The sequence below is a fragment of the Grus americana genome, chromosome 2, assembly GCF_028858705.1.
Source record: "Grus americana isolate bGruAme1 chromosome 2, bGruAme1.mat, whole genome shotgun sequence".
NCBI classification, from domain to species: Eukaryota; Metazoa; Chordata; class Aves; order Gruiformes; family Gruidae; genus Grus; species Grus americana.
The window spans coordinates 4,709,951-4,735,549 of NC_072853.1; the positions used below are offsets into that span (position 1 = coordinate 4,709,951).

Sequence of the window (25,599 nt, forward strand, 5' to 3'; positions counted from 1 at the left end):
TGTTTATCTTCCCTATTTATCTTGGTATGTCTTCATTTGGATGTGTTGTCTACGTGCATATTTTCAGGGCTTTGGGGTTGGAGAGGATGCAGGGCATGCTCTGCCCTGTTCACAGCCTCAGGTGTGGCATGCAAGTAGGTGGGTGTTGCTGAGATGGAATTTTTTTGGTCTCAAGTGCACCCTGAAAGTAAACACTGCCACCGCATCTTGATCAGCAGTTACAAGTAAATCACCTTTCTGTGTTCAGAAGATGTAGTTGAAGCAGAATTGTAACAACCATATTTGATAACGAAATAAATGCACTGCATTTAGCAGGTTGAGGGGGTGGGGAAGGATTCACAGATTGGTAGGGGTTGGAAGGGACCTCTGGAGATCATCTAGTCCAGGCAGGTTTTGAACCTCTCCAGAGAAGGAGACTCCACAACCTCTCTGGGCAGCCTGTTCCAGTGCTCAGTTACCCTCAAAGTGAAGAAGTTTTTCCTCATGTTCAGATGGAACTTGCTGTGTTCCAGTTAGTGCCTGTTGCCCCTTGTCCTGTCACTGGGCACCATTGAGAGGAGTCTGGCCCCTTCCTCTTGACATCCACCCTTTAGATATTTGTAAGCATTGGTAAGATCCCCTCTCAGCCTTCTCTTCTCCAGGCTAAACAGACCCAGCTCTCTCAGCCTTTCCTCATACGAGAGATGCTCCAGTCCCTTAATCATCCTTGTAACCCTCCACTGGACTCTCTCCCGTAGTTCCCTGTCTGTCTTGAACTGGGGAGCCCAGAACTGGACACAGTACTCCAGATGTGGCCTCACCAGGGCAGAGTAGAGGGTGAGGATAACCTCCCTTGACCTGCTGGCCATGCTGTTCTTAATACACCCCAGGATGCCATTGGCCTTCTTGGCCACGAGGGCACATTGCTGGCTCATGGAGAGCTTGTTGTCCACCAGGACTCCCAGGTCCTTCTCTGCAGAGCTGCTTCCCAGTAGGTTAACCCCTAACCTGTACTGGTGTCGAGGGTTGTTCTTGCCTAGGTGCAGGACCCTACACTTGCCCTTGTTGAATTTCATATGGTTCCTCTCCTCCCAACTCTCCAGTCTGTCCAGGTCTCGCTGAATGGCAGTGCAGCCTTCTGGTGTGTCGGCCACTCGTCCCAGCTTAGAATCCTCAGCGAATTTTTTGAGGATATACTCTGTCCCCTCATCCAGGTCGTTGATGAATAAGTTGAATAGGACCAGAGCAAACACTGACCCTTGGAGCACAGCACTAGATACCAACCCCCAACTAGACTGCGCCGCTTACCACAACCCTCTGGGCTCTGCCATTCAGCCAGTTCTCTACCCACCTCACTGACCCCTCATCCAACCCACGCTTCCTAAGCTTGATAACGAGGATCTTATGAGAGACAGTATCAAAAGCCTTGCCGAAGTCAAGGTGTACAACATCCACTGCTCTCCCTTCATCCACCTGTTGGTGGGTTGGGGTTTTTAGAAAACAGACATTTGGAGACCTTGTGTGAGCCCTTATAGATGACTTCTGGTGAAGTGTAGTTCTGCTCTGTGGTCTGCCCAGGTTGCATCCATTACACCTTCTTTTAAACTTCTGGCCCTCAAAACTTGTCTTTGATTCTTGAATAGTAGTTGTGAGAAGCAAAGATGGCATTATTTATGTGGAAATAACAACCAGAAATCTCAAACCAGGTGCATTGCACCTCAATTCTTACACGTTTGTTTTCTTCCAATTTTGTAAGATTAACTGACTAGAACATAAACTGGATTGAGATAGCATTAAAACTTTTAGCTGTCAGTTTGTCCTTATTTCTGGGGTTAGAGAGAAGCATGGTTTAGAAGTCTTTGACAAATATAGTGTCCAGGGCTCTCTTAAACTGGTCATCGTTCAGATATCTTTTTCTCCCTTTTCTATGCAGTACCACCCAAAATGTCTGCTTCTTTAATGTTGGCAGAATAAGAACTCAAAAAGCTGAATAAAAAAGAACAATATCCTTAGCTAAAGAATAAGGATATCTCTAACTTAATGGACCCAAAGAGGTTTGGTGTCAAGGGGTATGCTGTGGCTGTCTTCCATCCCTGCGTCAGGGAAAAAGACCAGAGGAAATTCATCAGCTTCCCTACCCAGCTGCAGAATCTTGTTTTTCACAGGTAGAATGCATGGGTGCAGGGTTGAAGATTGTGTATTCAACCCATTTCCCTATTTTGAGCTGTTTAGAAGGAGAAGGGCTGAAGCACATTCAGCCAAGACATCACTAAAGCAGTTTAATAAACAGCATTACTGTGTTAGTATTTGTTGCTTGCTTTTTTTCTCTTTGACTGTCCCCTTCCATCCATGTCCAATTTTTATCTTCCCAAACCATTTGCAATTTGCATGTCTTAGTCCATCCTACAATGTCTGTATTTCATTCTGTTTCGGCTAGCTGTTCTTGCAGTATTTCCATTCCTTCCAGGTTTGTATTAGGTTCTTGAGTCTTTTGCGGGTGAGGAGAGGGTGAAGAGTCTTTTACCCTGAGGAGAAGGACCTGGGGGTGTTGGTTGATGAGAAGCTCAGTGACCCAGCAATGTGCACTTGCAGCCCAGAAAGCCAACCGTGTCCTGGGCTGCATCAAAAGAGGTGTGACCAGCAGGTCGAGGGAGGGGATTCTGCCCCCCTACTCCACTCTCGTGAGACCCCCACCTGGAGTACGGTGTGCAGTTCTGGGGTGCCCAGTACAAGAAAGACATTTAGCTGTTGGAGCGAGTCCAGAGGAGGGCCATGAAGATGATCAGAGGGCTGGAGCACCTCTCCTGTGAGGACAGGCTGAGAGAGTTGGGGATTGTTCAGCCTGGAGAAGAGAAGGCCCCAGGGAGACCTTATAGCATCTTCCAGTACCTAAAGGGGCTACAGGAAAGCTGGAGAGGGACTGTTTACAAGGACTGTAGCGATAGGACGAGGGTTAATGGTAAAAGAGGGGAGATTGGGATGACATCTGAGGAAGAAATTCTTTGTGATGAGGGTGGTGAGGTGCTGGACCAGGTTGCCCAGAGAGGCTGTGGATGCCCCCTCCCTGGAAGTGTTCAAGGCCAGGTTGGATGGGGCTTCGGTCAACCTGGTCTAGTGGAGGGTGTCCCTGCCCGCAGCAGGAGGTTGGAACTAGATGGTCTTTAAGGTCCCTTCCAACCTAAACCAGTCTGTGTTTCTATGGTTCTATTTCTGCACTATGGCTTGTTGCAGTATTTTACCCAGTAATACAGGAGACCTGAGTGTTTGATTGGAGATCCAGTTCATGGTAGAGGAATGGAAAGCAGCTCCAGTGGAAAGGTCTGCAACTGAAATGATATCGTAGTTAGACGAGCATTTCTTCTGGCAGCAGTGCCAGCATCCTTCTCACTGTTGCTTTTCTCATGCTGCTGCCTTAGCTGTGCTGGCATAGTTGTTGTGCTCACTTCACAAACTCAGTCCAAGTTAAAATGAATGATTGTTTTAGTGGGTTTTTTAAAATCCAGATCAGTTCCACGATCTTGTCAGCTGCATCACTCTTGCAGACTGACACAATTGAGAAAACTAGAGAAGAAAGGAAATGCCTGTTTATGCTGGCACTGCTCAGGTCTGCGGTGTTACTGCACCACCAGGGAATAAGCTATTAAAGCCTTATATATGAGCATCCCTCATCATCCACTGCAGCATTCCTGGTTTCCAAACGCTTCTCAATGATATTGCCTATCTTGAAGGAGGGCAAGAGGCTTGTCAGTCTAACCCTCAGTCACTGAGACTAACTTGTAGCCACAATTCCACACATTCAGCTTCATCTCTGTCCTCCAAGTCTTCCCCCTTTTCAAACCTGCCCTATTTTGACCGGATATCTGGACGCAAGGTAGCGGACGCTGTGTCTACAGCGGAGCTGGTATACACAATACTGATTCTGATTGACTACCGGGTAGCCAGAAGTCAAACACGCTGCTTTCCAACTGCTGTATGGGCCAGATGTGCTTTATTGCTTCTTGGTTCCTCCTAAACCAAGAGTTACAGAGGATTGAGTATGTGGTAGGGCAGTTCTAATGTATCTACTGCTATCTGTAAAGGAGAATGCAAGTGTGTTATACGGGAAATTTTTTTATCTACTTGTTTTCTCTTTTAAAGTAATTCTTATTATAATATAGTACAGGGGTAGCAGGTTGGTCACACAAAGTTCTTTCACATTCAGTGGAAGGGCCTGTGAACACTAGATGGACTCAGAACCATGCCAGGTAAGTATTTTTGGTGTTATAGGAATCTGCTGTATACAGAAATGGTTCCGTATCCAAATCTAATTTCTACATGTATACGGTAATATATGTGCTTTGAGGCAGTGGAACTTTTTGATGTATAAAAGCAGGCTGGAGTGCACTGATTTCTAACATGAATAGATATGTGTAGAAATGTATAAAGGCATTCCTGATCTGGTAAAAGAGACAGAAATTAGGTACCTTTTACCTTTTTTCCCCCTTCCTTTTCTCCGCTGCTAGCCTACATGCATTGCAACAGATGGCAAGGCATAGTTGTATTGCTAGTTATATGTGCCTCCCTTCTGCGAACTTGAAAAAAACACCAAGAACTCAAAACTACAGACCTGCAAATGTAAGCAGTATAAAAAAGATGGTAGATGATTCTGTGATATTCAGACTTACTATAACAGACAAAAATGCCCTTGGTCTTTACAATGCCTGTTTTACTTGTGCAAAATACTCTTAATACCCTTGGATGAGACACACATGCAAAATAATGTTTTGTAAGAACAATAGAAATAGCCCTTTGACGTTTTTCTGAAAACACCTAGGTCTACAGGTAGCTTCAAGTCAGAGAATCCTAGGATATCTTGAGTTGGAAGGGACCCATAAGGATCATCAAGTCCAACTCCTTGCTCCTCGCTGGACTACCTAGAACTAAACCATGTGACTAGGCACATTGTCCAGACATTCCTTGAACTCTAACAAGTTTGGTGTCATGACCATTTCCCTGGGGAGCCTGTTCCCCTCTCAGTGAAGAACTTTTTCCTAATGTCCAGTCTGAACTTCCCCTGATGCAGCTTCGTTCCATTTCCTCGTGTCCTATCGCTGGTCACCGGAGAGAGGAGATCAGCACCTCGCCCTCAAGTCAAGAGCACATCCTGCATTAGAGTTTTGCGATACAGGGCTGGATCCAAGGAAGCTCCTAGTCTTTGCAAGTGCAACTGAGGGTAGGGAATAGTGAGATCTCGATGTGTGGTGGGTTGACCCTGGCTGGAGGCCAGGTGCCCACCAGAGCTGCTCTCTCACTCCCCTCATTCACTAAACAGGGGAGAAAAGGCATAACGAAATGCTTGCAGGTCGAGATAAGGACAGGGAGAGATCACTCACTAATTGTTGTCACGAGCAAAACAGACCAAACTTAGAGAGGGAATTCATCTAATTTATTACTAGGCAAAACAGAGTAGAGGAATGAGAAATAAAACCAACTCTTAAAACACCTCCCCCCACCCCTCCCATCTTCCCGGGCTCAACTTCACTCCCGGCTTCAACCTTCCCCCCGCCTCAGCGGCACAGGGGGACGGGGAATGGGGGTTACGGTCAGTTCATCTCACGGTGTTTCTGCCGCTTCTTCATCCTCAGGGGGAGGACTCCTCTCATCGTTCCCCTGCTCCAGCATGGAGTCCCTCTCACGGGGTGCAGACCTTCAGGAGCAAACTGCTCCAGCGTGGGGTCCCCCATGAGGTCACAAGTCCTGCCAGCAAACCTGCCCTGGCGTGGGCTCCCCTCTGTACGGGTCCACTGGTCCGGCCTGGAACTTGCTCCAGCGTGGGCTTCCCATGGGCCACAGCCTCCTTCAGGTGCTTCCACCTGCTCCGGCATGGGGTCCTCCACAGGCTGCAGGTGGAACCTCTACACCCCCTCATCCTTCCTCCATGGGCTGCAGGGGGACAGCCTGCTTCACCATGGCCTTCACCACGGGCTGCAGGGGGATCTCTGCTCCGGCGCCTGGAGCTCCTCCTCCCCCTCCATCTGCACTGACCTTGGTGTCTGCAGAGTTTCTCACATCTCACTCCTCTCTCCGGTTGCAAAAGCTCTCTCTCTCTAAGTGTTTTTCTTCTTCTTAAATATGTTATCACAGAGGCGCTGATTGGCTTGGCCTTGGCCAGCGGCGGGCCCGTCTTAGAGCCGGCTGGCATTGGCTCTATCAAACACAGGGGGAGCTTCTAGCAGCTTCTCACAGAAGCCACCCCTGTAGCCCCCCCCGCTACCAAAAACTTGCCATGCAAACCCAACACAAGATGTTAAACTTCTGGAAAAGTAAATTTACTGTCAACATTTAAAAAACTTTTGTCTTTAGTTAGGAAGCCATACCAATGTGCAATAGGATCAGAAGAGTGCTGATTCAGACTGCTTTCCAGGAGACTGGAAAGCACAGCTGTACCAGCTCTGTGTTTGTCATCGCTGTCGGTGTGTGCTCGGAGGTTCCCCGTGGAATGACGTGTGGATGTTGGGAGGCACTTTGGATGACTGATATGGCTATGGCTTAAGTGTGAAAGATGCTGAAGCACTTACATGGATGTGTTGCTTGAGTCGATGGTGTCCGTGGGCTTGCACGGTGACAAAATCGTAGGCACGAGAATAACGTGTTTTCAGGCTATAGTTGCAATATATACTTGTTGTGTCAGTGGCAGAGTTCTTGTTCAACCGGACCAGTTCCCCGATCTGGTTTATCATGTGATGTACAAATGTGTTTCCTGGATGAGTGCAGGAGAGAGAAAGTGGCACGATGATGAGAAAAAGAGGGACGTGGGCTTTTGAATGTCAGACATAGTGTCATCAGAGGACAAACCCATGTTTTGGTGTTGTAGGGACATGGAATTTTCTTTTATGGAAATTGTAAATTAATTTGCATCAGAGGTTTCTAGTTTGCTTTTGTCCATCTCTTCATTTAAGGTCCCCATATAAATCTCTCATCAGGAGTTAACATACTTTTTATATAAATAGCATTTGACATATTTGAAAGTGCTTCACAAACATGAACACCGTGTCCCTATGTCAGAAGCGCTACTTAAAGACTTTCTCTAGTGCAAGACACTTTCTCCTTCCTACTAAATAGGGAAATTAGGTTTGTAGTCACACTGGGAGTATATTATTCCAACTTCAATTTATTCATAGTAACACATCAGCTTTGTTAATTTACAAGCAAGCAATTCATTTTCACTCATTTACAGAAGCACGAGTTATTGATACATATGGGAGAGCCTAGGGCATCCTGTGCCTTTTGGCCTTTCTCCGGTCTGTCTTGATTTTTCAACAGCCTCCTAAATATACTGTACTGTAAGTTCTGTTTTTGGACACATTCTCCTTATGTAGGACAAATATTAATTTATTTTTCAAATTAGCTGTGTTGAATATCTGTGGGTTCTTTAGACAAATGAGTAAAAATGAGTGTTCTCCAGTTTTCTAGCTATTGAAAAAAACCCACTTTTTCTCCCCTCTGGGTTAAAGTGAGGGAAAGGTGACCTATCACTTACCTATTATTGATAGGAAATTCCTCTAAGGGCTTCCCGTTCTCTTTTGCTCAGCTGTACTAGCCTGTTTTCTGTTTGGGGTGTAAATGTTAGCTCTGAAAACTTAATTAAAGTAAATGTGATTGCAGTAAACATCATTCAACTGGCATATGGTTGTGTGACTTCCTTACAGTTGGTAAGAGTATTATGAGAATGACAACAGACACATGAAAACTCCTCATAGAAATTTATATTCACGTAGGTATCCTGTGTACACCCAAAATGAAATCTCTTTTTGGAGTAGATTTCTGCTGGAGTCAAGCTCTCCTACAAGTATTTCTAGCTATGATTGATTTGAGGTTGTAAGTTTGTAGTCCAGACTGAAACTTTGGTGTTCCTTACCTGTTTTTTTCCACTTAAGAATGCATCTGAGGAGCTTCCTGAGGTAAAAGTCTGGTTGTAGTCAAGTCTGGAGAGATTTCAGATTTCTTTGGCTATGCTTCCAGTTAAAATATTGTCCTGACATATCTTAGTAGGGTATTTTAGTCGCTATCGTGCAGTGGTTAAGCAGTTAAATTGTTTGTCTGGAAACTTCTGATTAAGCATTCTGATCACTACCACGAAGAACATGAGGCGTGCTTCTGGCAAGGCTCCTCACATGGCGACCATGAAAGGCAGAGAAGCTGTCACCCAGCCTGGAGTGATGGCGATGGCTTTGTTTGACACTCCAAGCATCTCCACTTGGTCTGTGGAGGCTGTCCAGAACCCGAGCAGACTCTACGCATTGTTTACTACCCGGAGTTAAATACACTGACCCGATTATGGCTGCGGTGCCAGCGCGAGTCTTGGAGATTAATCTCGTGCTGTTTGGAAATAGCAGCCAGATAAAACAAACTCTGTCCGGCTGCATGGGAACTTACTCCAGTGTTTACATGCTGCGCTTCCCCTGGTGCGAGCTCCTGTTGCTGAATGAACCGCGCTGTTGTGGTGCTGGTTTATGTTGGTTGAAGGTGTGGCTCTATATATTTTTAAATTCAGCTTCTCTGGTTTATTAATAAAAAAGTAAATAAGCAAATAGATGTTTTACTTGAGAGGCTTCCCCTGTAGACCAGCCATTTTGAGTGTCTTAATCACCACATTTCCTTATTTCTTCATTTTTTGATTCTGGCTACGGTTTGTCGGCATCCGGAATGAGCTTTGTGGCATTCCTAAACAAAAGAGAAGAGAAGCCACTTAACACGTTTGCTTTACATAGAGCATCGCTTCTTCCTTTCTGGGCATACAGAAGTTTTTAGAATGTATTTTCAAACACTTGCACTTGATCTCCTTTGCACCAGTGCTGCTGTCTCCTTAACGTTGATGTTTAGTCAACTTTTTCTTGAGTCGCAGTATGTATGAATTGTTGTGAATTATTTTCTTGGAGTAATACCAACTACCTGGCCAGAAGGGATGGGGTACCCTTCTTATGTAATTTAGAAAATCCATTTACTTTTGTATTATTATTTATTTTTGGTTCTGGGATAGGTTTAGAATTGACTGATAATATAAAAAGGATAGAGGCTTAAAAATCTTACTCGCTGTTGGTGGGAATTAAGACATCTGACTTCTTCAGACCTTTTGAAATCCCAGCCTAAAAATTAGAGAGGTTCTGAGATGTCTGGCTTGATTCTTTCCTGAGTAAATAGTAATGGTTTCAGCTGAGCCTTATGTATCAGTATTCTTGGTGGTTCGTGGTCATAGATAATTTTGCCTTAAATCTTTTTCTTTCCAAAGTCATTTCGTATCACAGCAGGCATAACTATCGTTTAAGAACACGTACCCCCGTTTTCATTATCAAGTGACAGCATCAGAGACAAGAGGGAAGGGGTGGATTTACGAAAACAAGCGCCGCTTGTTATGTACTCTATGCAGGGTGTGGAAAGAGATGAAAATGAATGAATCTCTTCTGTTTTGCACGTATATAGAAAAGCTGGCAGCGTTCCCTTTCGAGGAGAGCACGCCTGCCAAAACGTTAGGCTTTACTAACTAAGCAGAGATTGTACTTTGGGTGAAGAAGAGGTTAAAAGTGTCTTTGTCACTTCGGAGAGTACTTGGTGGTTGGTATGTGTTTCCTGGGATACTGTTCTCCTGTTCTCCTTTGAAGTATTTGATACAAAGACCCTTAAATACAGGCAAGAAACAAACTTAACCAATTTTTGTAGCTGTGGTCAGTACATTTAATTCAGATTCAAAACTGTTCCCTGACCTGATAATAGATCTTTGGAATTTGCTGGGGAAGATTGCAAAAAGTTAACTGCTTTGAGAGGAGACAGGATGAGTAACTGGAAGAGTTTCAGTGAAGGCTGCTGAATGACAGAAAGAATGCTTGGCTCAGGAAATCCACTCGGATAAAAACAGAAAAATAGTCAGAGGATGGGAGAGCACTTAGGGGGAGTGTCCTATGTGCTTACCTGGTGTCACCTCTTCCCCCGGCATCCGTCTGTGGCCACTGCGGTTGTTCCTTTAGTTGTTTTACCACTCGATCTGCGAGGAGATTACTTTTGTTTGCAACGGACATTTATCCCAACAACTTGGGCACCTTCTGGCTGCCAGGACTCAGCTGTTGCTGGTTAGTCTGTGCGGTGCTGGTAGTGCCACTTGAAAGCTTTGATTGCCAGGGTGTTTTGAAGTCTCCCTCCGACATGATACAGTTGTCCGCAAGCATCTCGCATGCTTTGCTGTTCGTGTCCATCTTTCTTCAAGTGTAGGGCTTGTCATCCACGTAGCAGTGGATGGCCAGCTTCTGGACATGGAAGAAGACAAGAGTGTTGGGAGGCATTGCTGGTACTGATGGTGCTTCTGATGCTCATACCGCTGCTGTTGGAGACAGGGTGCTGGACTTGATGGAACCTCTTCTGACTCGGACTCCATGAACTTACTAACACGGCTTGTGCTTCTTTCTTGTAGACTCAAAAGATATAATTTTTTTTTTTTTACATTTCACTATGCACTGTGTCACTTCTGGAAGATTATTTAACGGTTGCAGTTTGATAAGATGTGTGAGCTGATATAACAGCTCGCTATCACCTTACCAAAAGCATGATTCCACTCCTACATGTGTCACCTTCCCCCTCTATTCAGATTTAGTGCTTAATTCTCTTTTTGCAGTTCGTTTTCTGCTTGCTTAATTTGCAGAATCAGGGTCCTAAACAATTTATTTGGGATATAAAATAATAAATTTTAGGACACGAGGTCATCCTGTAAAAAACCTTTTGCCTGACTCAAGTAGCTCACCTCTGGCTCCCGTAGTACTTACTGTTGGCTACGTGTTTTCTGAAATTCTGAGCAGCTTGTGCATTTGTGCGTGTATATACGTGCGTATGTATGTATATATCTGTGTATATACACACTCACGCATGAACATTTTCAGTAGGAAATTCTCAAGCCATTACAAGATCAGGAGCAAAGGACTACGAATTCCTGAGAGAAGTGTCTGGGAGCAGTGATAGCCCGTGCTCCTGCTGAGCTCTAAACTCCGTGCTGGCAGGGATCGGCCGCCTTGCAGAGACACAAGCCTTACCTTCTACCGGGTCGTGAGGCAGCAATTCTGATCTCCTGCTGACTTTCTAATCTGGATAAGAGCAGGACACCCTGGCACACTGCACCTCAAAGGTTGCTAATCCATGCTTTGCTAACACATTTGAATTTTAGTTACCGTGTGTTAGACCTTTCAAAGGTCTAACATGGAAGGGAAACGGCGATCTGTTACGATTTTTTGGAAGGGTTCCTTTTTTGGTGTGAGATCCTCAAACTATGAAATTTACTTCAGGATAAACAAGTAGGACATTTGTTTTGTTTGAGAATATTCCTAAATAATTGTCTCTTGCCTCATTTTATGAGAGATCTGTGCTGAATCACAGGAGAAAATTGAGTGGGGGGAAGAGGAGGAAGGAAACCAAGGGGCTGTGATGTTACCTACCAAATCCTGGCTGTTGGGGCACTAAATAGGATGAAAGTCTAAGATGATTTTCCAGTTGTATGTGGAGAGAGACTTTTAAAGGCTGGTGGTGGGTTGTTTTTGAGCAAACACATCTTGCTTTCATCCACAAATCTGCTTTTTATATTTTGGCTTTTATGTTACTCTGTTTTACGTAGAGGAAATGGTGGCTTAATTCTGATAAGATGGAGGGAAATGTATTTACTGATGTTTTGTGAAGCCACGCTGGTAAAACTTCAGAAATTGTAAATGTTTGTCTGAAACAGCTTACAGTTGAACATGTTTAGTATTCTTAATAAAGGTCATATCTGTTTTCCTACTTAGTATTTTGTATAGGGTATGACATTGTTACATTTTTAAAGCCTTATTGTAGAATTTTTAGAAAATATATGTTGCTTTTTACGGCTTGTAAGGAGTGTATGTTTCTCTGTTTTAGGGCATAATTCAGAAGATTGTGGACAGTCACAAAGTGAAAAATGTGGCCTGCTATGGGTTACGGCTCAGTCATCTGCAGTCTGAGGAGGTTCACTGGCTACACCTGGACATGGGGGTGTCCAATGTGAGAGAGAAATTTGAACTAGCCCACCCTCCAGAAGAATGGAAGTAAGAGCATAAATGTGTTCAGTGTCCAAAGTCATATAAGTCTTTTGAATGTGTCATAAAAAATGACTTTCTAATTTGCATTATTAAGGAAGATCCTCGTGTGGTGGAATAGAGGTAGTGGAGGGGAGTATGGAGAAAACAAAAAAACCCCAAACTTTTCACAAAGAGCTGGAAGAGGTGTTTTGTTTGTTTTCCTGGTAGAAAGACAAGAGGAATCTAAAATTCCTTTGCAGAAAGACACGATAGTCTACTAGAGAAGATGGGGAGCTCAGAGTTTTAAAATACCAGTAAACCAAATATAGTGCTAAACACATGGGGGAACAAACACTAAAAAGGAGGTTACTGTGGTTATTAGTTCGTTGCCAGAGTTTTGTTCATGTTTTTCTGTGGTTTATCTTCATAACCACAATTTGTGCAGAAGTTGCTAGTTATGTTAAAGGCTACAGATATCTTCTGCAAAATTACTGTAGTCTATACTTAATTTCTTGCAAATGGAGTTGATACATACAAGCAGATGTCGCAGTTGGCAATCTTCAGTTTATAATTTTCTTTTAAGGGCACTATTTTAACAAATGCAACAAATTCCAACAAATCAGAAATGTTTAAAACTTAGGTTTCGGAAATATTGCATGTTCTCTTCTGTGCATGTTAGATTTTATTGTTTCTGGGATGTGCATCAATCAACATTTTTACTTCTGTACCTCACAAGAAATTTTTCATGTATAACACTGTGCAGTCACAGCTTAGGAACTAGGGGATTCCTGAATCCTTTCCGTGACAGTAGTGCAGCGTATAAGATGCGAATAATTTATGCTATGGAAATTTGTTACGTAGTGTACAAATGTCACTTCCAGTTTTTTTAAGCAATGCAACTCGCATTGTGCACGTTGCAGAACAAAGTTAATCAGTTTTAAGGCAAATTTTAGATGATTGTTTTGAAGATTGTGGACAGGAATTGTATAGAACACTCATGAAAGAGCTATGATAAGATGTAAATTATTCAATACCTTTCCAGAGTGTCATTTAATGTTTTATCGAATACATGCAGCCTGACATACCTTTTAAACCCGTGGAGATTTGCTGTGCATAATCAAAATGCTGCTGTCATATTTGTAATAGGGTAACACAGAGTGTTTAAGATCATATGACAGTACTTGTAAAAATATTTAGATTAGTAAAGGGAGAGAAGTCTTGGAATAGTTCTTAAATTAAAAGCTTCCTATAGTGTTAATAAACCAGTAACTGCTTCTCGTGTGATTTATTTTTTTTTTTTAAATAATCTAAATTAAAAAGGCCATATATTCAGTCTTCAGAAATTAGATCTCAGATATTCTCCTGGACTAATACTAGAAGTTACAGTGATCATCAGTAGTTGTACACAAAAGTTAGCAGAATAAAATCCATCTCCCGTATACATAGCTTTTGCTGTATTATTTATAATTCTGCAGAAGATGGAGTAGTGGAGGGGAGAATTAGGGATATGCCTCTGCTTCAGATAGCAAAGCTGTACTTAGAGCTTAGGAAGAGTAAATAATAGTGGACTTCAGGGCAACAAGGCCACCCAAAATTCCATCACTTAAATTTTCTTCCCTCTTTCTGTGGCAAATAGTTCAGTTGCAGAAGCACACATAATTTAGCTTTGCCAAACTGCCAGTGGATAACCTCAATTACATGGCAAAAGACGAACAGGAAATCATTGTTTACTGGAAGTCTTTTTTTCCCGCCCTCACGTTTGCTTTTATATACTACTTTGACCACCACCTTGCTAAAAAAAGGTTTGGATTTTGCACGAGATAGGAAAGGTTTAAACTATCCTGTAGGTTTTCAAAAAATAAAAAAATCAAGAAAGTCCTAATACTTCAATTTTTCGTACAAAGAAGAAAAATTGGCCCTAAAATTCAGGTAAAAGTCTTCTGTTAACTGTGCTTGCATCTTCAGTGTGCGTTTACTTTCGGAATGTCCATGTTAGTTAACAGTATCAAACAAAATATCCTTTTTCCATTTTATTTTATTCTCTAGCAACAAAGATAATTCCATCCAGCATTGGAAGATTCCAAATGCGTCTAAATGATCAGAGCACACTGATGTGTCTAAATGCCAAAAATGATCAGAGTTGTAATTATTGGAACTGCTTGCTTATTTGTTTGTAGCAGTTTATTCAGGAAATAAGTATTCTGGAGTCCGCTATGTTTTATGTCACATTGGGTAATACTGTCTTATTTCTTTGAGATATGCAAGATTTAGCACTACAGAAGCATTGTATAATTTGAGTGTAATTCCATGCAATTGCTTTAGAATAACTGTGGTCTTCCAAATGCAGTCTTGAGAGGTTTTTTTGGTTCATTATTGAATTCCAATATTGCTGCTGCTGCTAGCTTTATCTTACAGTAGCATAAATTGTTGATTCTTCATTTGCTTCTATGAAGGCCTGTATACCTGTGCATGCGAGCAGATCCCAGATGACAAGTGAAATACAAACAAACAAAATCCGGAAGCTTTTTTATGAGAAGGCAAGAGAGACTGGAGTGGATTTGTTTGCTTCAGGTTTCCTTTTAGTGTTTTTGCTAGCAAGGCAGACCTGGGCATGTGTTAAACTCACTTTTTAATGAAGAAATTAATCTTCACTTGTAGTATTTTAGTGACTGGATGTTTCCAGGGGCATGAGGGTGAAAGATGAAAGAGCCTTCCTCTCTTAACCTTCATATTTACCCCTGTAGAGCTATGTGAACTAGGCTTAGCAGGATGTGCCAAAGCACTGTTCCATTTGCTGGTCTTTTTTGTTTCACAAGGGGAGAATCAAGAGGTTTGAGTAAGAAATTGTTCCCCTCAGGGTAGACATCTTCCAGTTCTATACTTAAGGTTTGTAGTTAGAGCAGGTGCTTGTAACCAAGCAACATTCGTGCTTTGGCTCTAACAGGCAGAAGGTGCCCCAAAGGAAGCCCTAATGCTTAGCTGCAATACAAATGCCTTGGCACTGACAAAGCAGCCGGACCACCTGCAGAATGATTTAATGAGTTGACTAAGTTGATCTAAAAGCTCTGTACCTCTCCTCTCCACAGTCCATCTTCTCCTCTCTTTTGCTTCCAGTTATCCAGTCCTTTCCCTTTCCTTCTATGAGCCTTAAAGCTTGTCTGATCCTTCAGTGAGCTGATTCAGTTCATTAAGCTCTTACACAAGGTTATTTTCTCCCTCCTTTGTCCTTTTTGTTCCCATCTTCTCCTTTCTGGTTACTTTTCTGCTGATGTGAACTGAATTGGAACCTGCTGGAAGCAACCTGCATGGTTGGGACTAGTGAGATTTCTTTCATTCAGCGCCACAAAATATTAAGAGTTGGATCATCCTTTTTTGTCTCCACCAACTGCCCAGATGCTCGTTACTCAAAGGGAAGCTCCTAGAACTTCTCAGTAATGTATGCTATGTTGTGGACAGGTCACTTCACCATATAACTTAACTCTGTTGATGCTCAACTTTCTGCAGGTCTGAGTTGGAGGCCCATAGTGTGTGTCAGTGTGTGCATGGAAGCATCTATACCGCAGTATAGATGCCGAGCAGCAAGTAGAATAGTAGTCTTCTGGTTTTATCAAAGATAAGGGAAGTGATCATCAGCTGGTATACTTGCTCAAAAAGCACCCCTGGTTTGTGAGAAAGGGACTTGTCATCCTCATCAGTTGGCTGCATTTCAAAGACAGTATATTTAGAGGATATTGAAAATCGAGCCAATCCTTGAGTTGGCCTTTGGAAGTCAGCTTCTTCATTCCCATAGGTGTAGTCAGAGATTAGTTATAAATAGGTAACGAAGGTCACTCTCAGTGATTGCCCCAGCCAAGCTGTTTTGCCTTAACTGATTTTCTCATGAGATCCTGTTGCAAAAAAGCAGTACTTCTCATGGCTTCTCAGTTAAGAAGACAAGTTCCTGTAGAGAAGAAAGACTGCTTTTCCTGTATTTTTTTATCCCAGAGAGTAAAGATGTTCTACATCCTGGTCTAGATCAGGGTGACTCAGATGGTACGTATGCTGCTGAAGGTCTGAGATCAGTTCCACCTGCAAATCTTCAGGCCTGAATGGTCTCTAATTTTTGGCTCGTAGGATGGCTGAAAAATAGGCAAAGAGGTGATGTGGAGTGACTGCTAGTATTTAGGGAATATTTGTTCTTAGTACAGTGGGAGACCAAATAAAGGATTCTTTTCACTTGTATACTCTGAAAATTCGACCCCATCTTCAGTATCTGTTACTAAATAAGATGTCTGAAACGCATGCAGTGAATTGTAACACTTCTTTTCCAGGATTTAGGAAGTCCCCTTGGTCAGGCACTTGATACCCTTCTGCTGGGTTGACCTTGACTGGCTGCCAGGCCCCCACCCACCCCCTCTCACTCCCTCTCCTCAACAGGACAAGGGGAGAAAATAGGCTGAGAGAAGTGGTGTGTCAAGGATAAAGACAGACACTTACCAAGTATGGTCACAGGCAAAACAGACTCAAATTCAGGAAAACTAATTTATTGCCAGTTAAAATAGATTCAGGTAGTGGGAAACAAAGACAAACATTAAGACAACACCTTCGCCCGAGGGGCGCAGGGGTGGGGATGGGGGTTGCGGTGGGTCCATCCCAGCCCCTCTCGGCCGCTTCTCCCTCCTCACAGGTCTCCCTGCTCCAGCGCGGGCCCTTCCCCGGGCTGCAGTCCTTCAGGGACAACCTGCTCCCGTCTGGGCTCTCCACGGCCACAGCTCCTGCAGGAAATACCCCCCTGCTGCGGCGTGGGGCCCTCCCCGGGCTGCAGGCTGGGTCTCTGCTCCAGCGGGGTCTCTCCAGGGCTGCAGGGGATCCCTGCTCCGGGCCTGCAGCACCTCCTGCCCTCCTCCTCCTCCTCCTCCTCCTCCTCCGGCCTCGGGGTCCCTCTGCTGCTGCTCCCTCCTTGGCTTCCTCCTCCTCTGCCTGTGCCGTCTTTGGCCCTTGCTGAAACCTGTTTTCCCCACGGCACCCGCAGCTTGGCTGAGGGGCTCAGCTGTGTCCTGCGCTGGGACCCTTGGAGCCGGCTGGGACTGGCTGGAACCGGCTGTGTGCGGCACGGGGCAGCCCCGGCCTCTCCTCACACAGGCTGCCCTGCAGCCCCCGCTGCCAGCACCTGGCACCCGATACAGCTCCTTAGGGCAAGTACACTTATTAACTTATCTTCTTTGCTTTGAAACCATTGAAAATACCTTGACCGTTAACTGTCCCCAACAAGCGCTGTGTGCTGATATTGTGTCTTGTATGCAAACCAAGTATGTACAAATCCATTCAGGTAAGGCCATAGCTTTGTGCCCAAGTGGCCGATATTAATTTGCAAGATCCTGAATTGTCCTTAGATGACTTCACTATCTGATTTATAAATTCTCTTGTGCCATGGTAATACCCTCGAGTTGCACATCAACCTTTGCTACATACTTGCAAAGATTTATCAGAGCAATAATAGAATAGGTACCAGATTTTTTATTAACATCCAATGATCTGACAAACTGTGGCTCCAATGGGAAAGGATGGAACTGTGTTTTAATTAACTGGGAGGTACTGCAACGTGGATAACCAGTTAGCCAGTCACCTTTAAGTACTGAGTCAGTTAACTTTTCTTTGCTCAGAGGTTGGGTCTTCACTTCTGAATACTCTTTTTCCTCCTTGCTGTTACATGCTGCCATGGAGAGGAAATAAAATAGAAACAGATAAAGGACGAGGAGAGAATAGCGGGAGAAAATGCACCTGCAAAAAGATGAGCAATTGATAGGGACAGTTTTCAGAGAAAAATACACTGCATTAGAGAGACCCAGAAAATGCAAACAAGAGATTATTTACACAGATTTGGTTTATTCCATATCGGTCTCTGCAGTGGTGTTCAGCGGCAGATTTGAGGGGATATGGGAGAGGCAGGTGAATGGGGGAGGCTCTGTTTTCTGCTTCTGGGCAGTGTGCTCACGCTGCTTTCTTGCCCTTGCCCTTAAACACCTGCAGGTATAATTTGGGTTATATCTAAAATTTTAGTGACTAACTAAATATCTGCTATGTATCATGAAATGTAAACACTGATCAGCAATAGAAGGTGATTCTGTGTACCTTCTCAATTAGAGTAATTTTTCAGAGTTTGTCTTAACTGTGACATTGAAACTTTTTTTTTGTTGATACCTGTCTGTGTCATTGTATCAGAGAATGGTTTGGGTTGGAAGGGACCTTTAAGGATCATCTAGTTCCAACCCCCCTGCCATGGGCAGGGACACCCTCCACTAGACCAGGTTGCCCAAAGCCCCATCCAACCTGGCCTTGAACACTTCGAGGAATGGGGCATCCACAACCTCTCTGGGCAACCTGTTCCAGTGCCTCACCACCTTCATTTTAAAAAATTTCTTCCTTATGTCCAATCTAAATCTACCCTTGTTTCAGGTGTCCTCCACCTCCCTTGTATATCCTACAGTCTGAAGACTCTTTTTAGTTTAAGAACGTGTTTTCTGTGCACAAGAAGACTGAGCGCGCATTTTCCTTTATGCAATAAACTTTCCATACTATGAAAAAACTGCTTTCCAAATATTCCTGGTTTGTATGCAGTGTGTGCACGTGTGTTTACAGTTTCTAAATATTTTCCTTATTTTAATGTTTTCTAAAGGGATAATGTATTTTCAATGATTTTAAAGCCAAGAAGAATACTGCAACTTCTCTTTGCAGTGGAATCCTACGTAGCAGTAACTCCTAGTAACTTTTTATCAAATCCCCATATAAATCTTGATTACCGACAGCCAAATCACTTGCTGAAAGTTCCTTTTCCTGCTGCAACCAACAGATTGAAATGTTGTAATATTAGCTCTTGCCATCATGAGTAGATTGTTAAATATACTTATTTCGGGGAAGGGCTGTAAAGAGTTTTATACTTTGGATATGCTGTATTGGCACACCCAAAGATATGAGGACATTTATTATCAGAATTTCCTTGCAGGAATGTGTTAGAGCAGGAAGCGTGCAGAATGTGTCAGACATCGTGGGCTGTTACCGCAGGACAAGCAATAATACTAAATCTAGGGTTTGGAAGCAGAACTTAAGGGTTTGAAAAGGGATACAAATTTGGTATGGGTTAATTCTGAATCTTTCTCCCTCTGCCGTGTACTATTAACTTGACAAATAAGACTGTCACGTGGAAAACTGGTTCGTTTGGCTTTTGCATGCATCTTGATGATAAATAAGGAAGTAGGAAACCTTATTACAGAGACATACCTTTAAAACCTTTGGAACAATTCAGAGGTGAATATTGCAGCACTTGATCAGAGAAGGAGCGGAGTCACGTTCCTTGAGTAACCCCTTGTTTTGTCTGTAGGATGTGGCTCCCTAGTGAGTAACACTGGTTGCCACTCTTACTTGGAGCAGTGAGATCTGTGTTTTAAGTACCATGCTTGTGATAACCAAAGATAAAAGCTGTTGCCAGGGGATCATGTCAAGTGTTACAGCTCATCTGCTGTTGTCACTTAATTGTGGCCTCCCTTCCCATGGATCTGGACCTGATAGCCTATCTGCTCCAGGTCTTGATGCTCCTCCCTGAAGCTTGGAGAAGGCAGCAGGGCTTTATATTTGCTTCTATTACGAAGGTCCTTCGTAAACTTCTTTATGAAATGTCAGTTTAGTTCTCCGAGCAGTCAAAAGAGGACATTTTTCCTTAGTTTTCTGAGTTTTTTTCAATTGTATCATTATTTTTAAGAGTGTTTGGAGATCTCTTTTATTTGTGAGGAAGTCTCAGTTATTATTTTTGTCTCACCGGTACTCTTTCTCTTGCTTTTCAGATATGAATTGAGAATTCGATATTTGCCAAAAGGATTTCTAAACCAGTTCACCGAGGACAAACCAACTCTAAATTTTTTCTATCAGCAGGTATGTTCAGTTCTACTACTTTTTCTTTTGCTGGCATCAATATGGTAAACTCTGGCTTTGTTTATTTGAATAACATATTACTGCGGAAACAGAAATTGGTAAAATTTAAGGTTGGATATGTAAAGCAGAATGGGTGTGAAGCCCAAGGCATCTTTCTCCTGGAGAAGTGGTGAGGAATATTTTCCAAATAGATGGTAATTTTGCAGTTGTCTTCTCAACTCAGATAAAATTTACTGTTGTTCAGATGGCTTCTTGTAGTTATTTCACACTTTATTAAATTTCTGAATTTGTTTATTTTTGCAAGCGCAAATAAGTGGGCAATTTCACTACAACTATGGAATGTTTTTTCCACTCATATGATTAGGTTATTTTCTTGATTTGAATATCTTTTATTGGTTAGTAAAACTGCATAGTAGCAAAAGTTTCTATAAATTAAGCACCTAAATCTTTATTTTGTTCACTTAAATAATTTTAATCTGCTTTTAGACTGGTGAGCTCAAAGAAAGATTTCATGGGGATATCTTTTAGAGGCGTTTGGACTAGAATGGTTACAGTATCCCCTAATTAAGAATCCATACATCTCTGAAAATTCAAACCTAAATTTACTTATTGGCTACTTGTTAGGTGGGTCTCTTCCAGTGTCTGGATGGTACAATGTCTGCGTTCATACACTGAAATATTGTTAGTGCTTAACAGTTTGTGTTAATAATGGTAACATGTTTGTGAACCAGATACGGTTTTAAGTCATAGTTTTAAGCAATACTTTATACTACCATATAGAGGATTAGTTTTAACATAGATTATTCGAAGGAGTCATTTTATGGAGTTATTGTCATGATAGAGATGGAATAGGTAGGAATGAGGGGTTGGGAGAGAGGGCTTGCGAAGTCATCTGAAATAGCAGAGCTCAGGAACTAGACTATGAAGGTTCTGGAGTTTTGTTTTGAAATAGGAATATTTTTTTTTACCTGATGCATTTTGTTGTGTCAAAGGAACAACAATACGAAGTGCTGATAATGTTACTGAAACCCCAAAGGCTGCTACCAAGGAAAACTATTCCAGTGGACTACTGTTTTTTGTTGTGTCTCTGCTACATCCAAAAATATCCTGATTTTAGGGGAGCATACCATAATTCTTGAGCAACATCTCCTAAAATTAGGGTATAATTGGAGCTGGTCCAAAGTGTGGCACTCTTCTACCCTTGTGAACAGACACATTTGCAGATGAGTAACCAGGAAACAGTGATTCTGGTTAAATTTTCTTTTAAAAGGATGAAAACATAATTCTCCCCTCTGTCCAATACTTGAACTGAAAGTCGAATATAGAATTAACATGCTCGGATTCATTTCTTAAATGTCTTCTATCCTTTATTGTACACACACAGACACACACACATTCCTGCCTTAGGTAAATGCCTTTTGATTTTTTTAACGTGTGATGAAATTATTGTATTGATATATGATGGAGTTGTCCTCTGAGAAGACAATTCTAGTGCAGTGCTTCTCTGGATTTAGCATTCTGGTTTAACTAATCTGTGTGATACGCTTGTTTCAACCTAAAAATGTCTGGATTTTGGTGACTTTTTAGTACTGCCAGGGTTCTAGAAACAAGAAAATCACATTCCTTTTTACTTTAGCAGCAAGCGACTTTCTTCGTACTGACTTTAAACACAGGAGATTGGTGTTTTCCATGATGCAAAAGTGAGTGATGAGCTCCAAAATAATTTCCTGAACTCCATCATTTACTTATGCAAGAGCTGGGAAGCCTGCAGCATACTCTCATTTGTGCCTCAGAGAACTATTTCTTTCAAGCGAGGAATTTAAAATGGCAGAGGAATATTTTTTAGCATTTTCTGAGAAATATGTTTTTACTAAATTTGTGGAAATCATTAGAAACGGATACAAATGGCTCAGAATAGCAAGAAGGTTTATGAAGGTCGGCAGGAACTGATATGCAAATATGACAGCTGCATGTATCTGACAATGCCCGGAATCCGAGTTCTATCATAAAATGAAAATCAGAGGTTCTTGTCTCCTTGCTCTGAACACCATACCTTTTTTTTTTTCCCCACTTCCCCTTTCTTCTCCACCTTATCGTGAGGTATATCTAAATCTAGTTCTTCAAAAGTCACCATTCTTCGTTCTGGGCTGCTGCAAGGTATTTGGGTCTCCGTTGTCATGGAAATCAGGTGCACAACTTTTCAGAGCTATCATTCTCTATCCATGATTCTGTTTTGCTCCGTAAGTCTCACTTGACGTCTTGAATAAATTAGGACTATTTCTTTCATGTGGTAAAGTGTTAAGGCAACCCCACTGACTTATGAAAAGAAGCCAGGAAAAGAATTTGAGCAATAATGCTGCATCATAAAGCAGACCTAAAACATAGGAGGATGTGGAAAAACAAGGAAAAATTATTTTTCACATTCTGTTCCTCTCTCATTGTCATTCCCACAACATTTTAACATCCTCTTTTGCCAATTACAGCTCACCCTTCACAATCAGACGCATCATGTTGTACATAAGCAAGAACAACAAACGTGCATAAATCATACAAGTGTACATAGATATATTGAGCTTTCTGCACAGAAATAACTGTTAGATAATGAACGTAGGACCCAGTTCCACAATTTTTAAAAATCCAACAGAATAACACTTCTGTAGTCAAATTGGCTTTTGTAGATGTAAAAGTCAAATATATTGCTGTCTCGTATGCTATAAATGAGAAAAAAAGATTTCGAGGACCAGATGCTGCCCGTGACTAAATCTTTTCAAGATGAGGCTGAGAACCTATTACTAACTTGATAACATCTAAACACCTGTTGTCTGACTTATTAAAAATGTACAACATCAAATTAAAAAGTTCATGGAGAAGGAAAAGAAATACAGTGACCTCTGTCACCCATGAATTGTCCATGGATTTTAGAAAATGTAATTATTTTCTTGAATTTGAGTTGCAGAGCAGCAGTATTGTTGAAGCTGAATGTTTGAGTAAGAGACTGACTCCTCAAATGTTCTTCATCTTCCAGAAAAGCACAGAACATTTGTAAAGATAACAGAATGTTGCCTTAATTGCTGTCAACAGACACAGTTTATTCATACAGTTAACCCAAACCACAATTATCGGGCTGTTAAACTGAAAACTGGCACACGTTTTAACTTCACATGCATGACTACTCCCATTCACTTCAATGAGTGCATTGCCCTGTATAAATTGGTGTGAGCCTATGTCTTCTCAGCTTCGACTGAATATGTGAAATTTTTTTTTTCTTTTTTTTCTTTTTTTTTCCTGAATTTTGACTATTTTAAGGATGTTGTGACCTTTCTTTGTTTTGGATATTCTTTCTTTTCAAGAGTCTTGAACAAATCAAGAACCTCTGACCAGAACTGTTTGTAGCTTGACATAAAGCGGTTTGTAATCGGTGGCGGTCGTTCTGCCATCTGCAGTGGGCGTAAGCTGTTCTAATTGGAAGTATAAAAGCAGGACACTTAACGACTCTTTTCATAAGAGTGCCTCTGTTTTGCAACCTGTACATCAAAGGATTAAAATTAGTGTGTGTGTGTGAGGGGGGAAACGGTGGAACTTGTTTGTAACATCAGAATTACTCTTTAAGGCTTTAAGCTGAAGGAGGGTAGATTTAGATTAGATGTTAGAAATTCTTGACTGTGAGGGTGGTGAGGCACTGGAACAGGTTGCCCAGAGAGGCTGTGGATGCCCCCTCCCTGGAAGTGTTCAAGGCCAGGTTGGATGGGGCTTTGGGCATCCTGGGGGGTTGGAACTAGATGGTCTTTGAGGTCCCTTCCAACCCAAACCAGTCTGTGATTCTATGAGTCATACAAATACTGATACCACGCAGTTCATCCAAAGCATCTATGTTTTGGGTTGTGCTTCAGCTTTGAGACTTGAGATGGGGTAGAGGCTGATGCTTAGGCTGTTCCTTTTGACTGGAGGAGTTGTGTGTGATGTCATCTTACATCCCAGTTGATCAACAGACTAATGCTAGAATTGTGTCTTTTTAGTGGTCTGTTTGCAAAGTGTCGAAGGTAGTGGATGACAGGTCTTCAGAGGTGTCTTGTCTTCTTTTTATTAAGTGGAGCATTTAGGTGGTGACACTGCATTGACTGCATTATTCCCTTGAGCCCAACTGCTTACAATTTCAGCCAAATTAGGCAAATTGGATCCCACCCAGTGCTCTTTGAATTGTGGGGTTAAAGTATTAAAAAAAAAATCAGGAAGTGCCAGATTTATGGTTGTCTGCACAGTTGGCAGATGCTTGCTGCATAGGTTTTATGTGCCAGCCTTCAGTTGTGTCCCATTGTATTGTACACCCACATCTGAACCAAAGTGAACTCTAACCCCAGCCCCAAAACCTTAAACATGAAGCACACAAGATTGCTGAGTAAAAATACTGGAAGTTAATTTTTATCAGAGTAACCTTTTCTTTTTTTTTTTTGTTCTTGTTCTTTTGTTCAGTGGACTGTTTTATAAATCTCAAAAGAATAAAGATATCTATCTTCTGTATGAATTTTTACCATTTTTCAAGAAAACTTCAGAGAAAACAAGCATAAGGGTACAAAAGGAGAATTAAACATTGGAGTTTTTTGAGCAATCAAAATTAGACTTCACATTTTTCTTGTACTTTTTGGGAGCATTTCCAGTTGCTTTAAATAAGTGTTGGTTAAAATTTATTTTAAGTGTCTTCCTTTTCCTCTGTTTCAGTGACATGGCTGTTGGGAGGTAGAAATAAGGGAGATGGGCTTCTCTCTTTTCCCTTAATAGCTGAATAAGGAACGAAAACCATATCTCACATCATGATAGAGTACAGCTTTTAAAAACATTCATATAATGAGAATCAGACGTAAGCTACTTGAATTGCCTTCCTTTTATTGTGGGACAAGAGCCTGCACACATTCATCCTTGAATAACATGTTAGCCTCCAGTAATTGGAGATGGTTTATCCCTTGATGAAAAGGGGGTAAGCATCTGTATGGGGGGGCGGGGTGGGGGAAACCAGCTCTTAGGCATCAGCTGTTCCATTGTTGCTGTCCTTGTGCTCCAAACAGAAGACTTTTAAAGAAACTTTTTGGGGTTTTTTAGATCCCAAAGAACAAGAAAAAGTCATTTTCACCAGCGTAGAATCTTTCTCTATGCTGCCTTGTTTACCCTGCAGCGTGAAACTGCCCTGGAAGTATACATATGTATGTATATATAAAAAAAATAAAGGAGACCATAGGACTGGACCATGTTTTGGTTTTGCTTTTTAAAAAGAGGCAAAGTTTGTGTAATGCACAGGAGAAGGAACTGCAAGCAGAGAGAGGATGATCTCGAAGTTATGGCAGGTAAATGACGTTCTGCAAAAATTGAGCTGAATTCTGTGCTGCAAGGATTTTGTGCTTTACCAGACAAGTACAATGCACGTTCATTTTCATAAGAAAAATGTTTTTAAAAAGAAATGAGAAAAAAGTGATACTTGTTTTCTTAAAAAAAAAAAAGAAAAAGAAAATGCTCTAAAGAAAGAGGAGGCAAAGTTTCTTTTGGACAAATGGCATTGTTTTGCTCTTTGTAGTGTCTGTGAAGATAATGTTAACACTTAAAATGTATTTCCTTAAATGAAAACTTACTTTTATATTGTAGCAGATAAATGCATCAGGCAAATTAAATTATTTTTATA

The 25,599-nt window shown here is 41.9% G+C and overlaps 1 protein-coding gene across 18 annotated transcripts in view; it reads left to right on the plus strand.

Moving 5' to 3' along the window:
* The window catches only part of PTK2 (protein tyrosine kinase 2), a 224,137-nt gene that overhangs the window by 92,537 nt on the left and 106,001 nt on the right, over positions 1-25,599 (plus strand). For all 18 annotated transcript variants that reach the window (XR_008575651.1, XM_054814477.1, XM_054814476.1 and 15 more), the window contains 2 exons: positions 11,887-12,053; positions 19,844-19,931. Coding sequence is in view for 17 of the 18 variants with exons in the window: in XM_054814477.1 (XP_054670452.1) it covers positions 11,887-12,053; positions 19,844-19,931 (255 nt within the window). In the remaining variant the exon portion in view is untranslated. The remainder of the gene's footprint in view (positions 1-11,886; positions 12,054-19,843; positions 19,932-25,599) is intronic.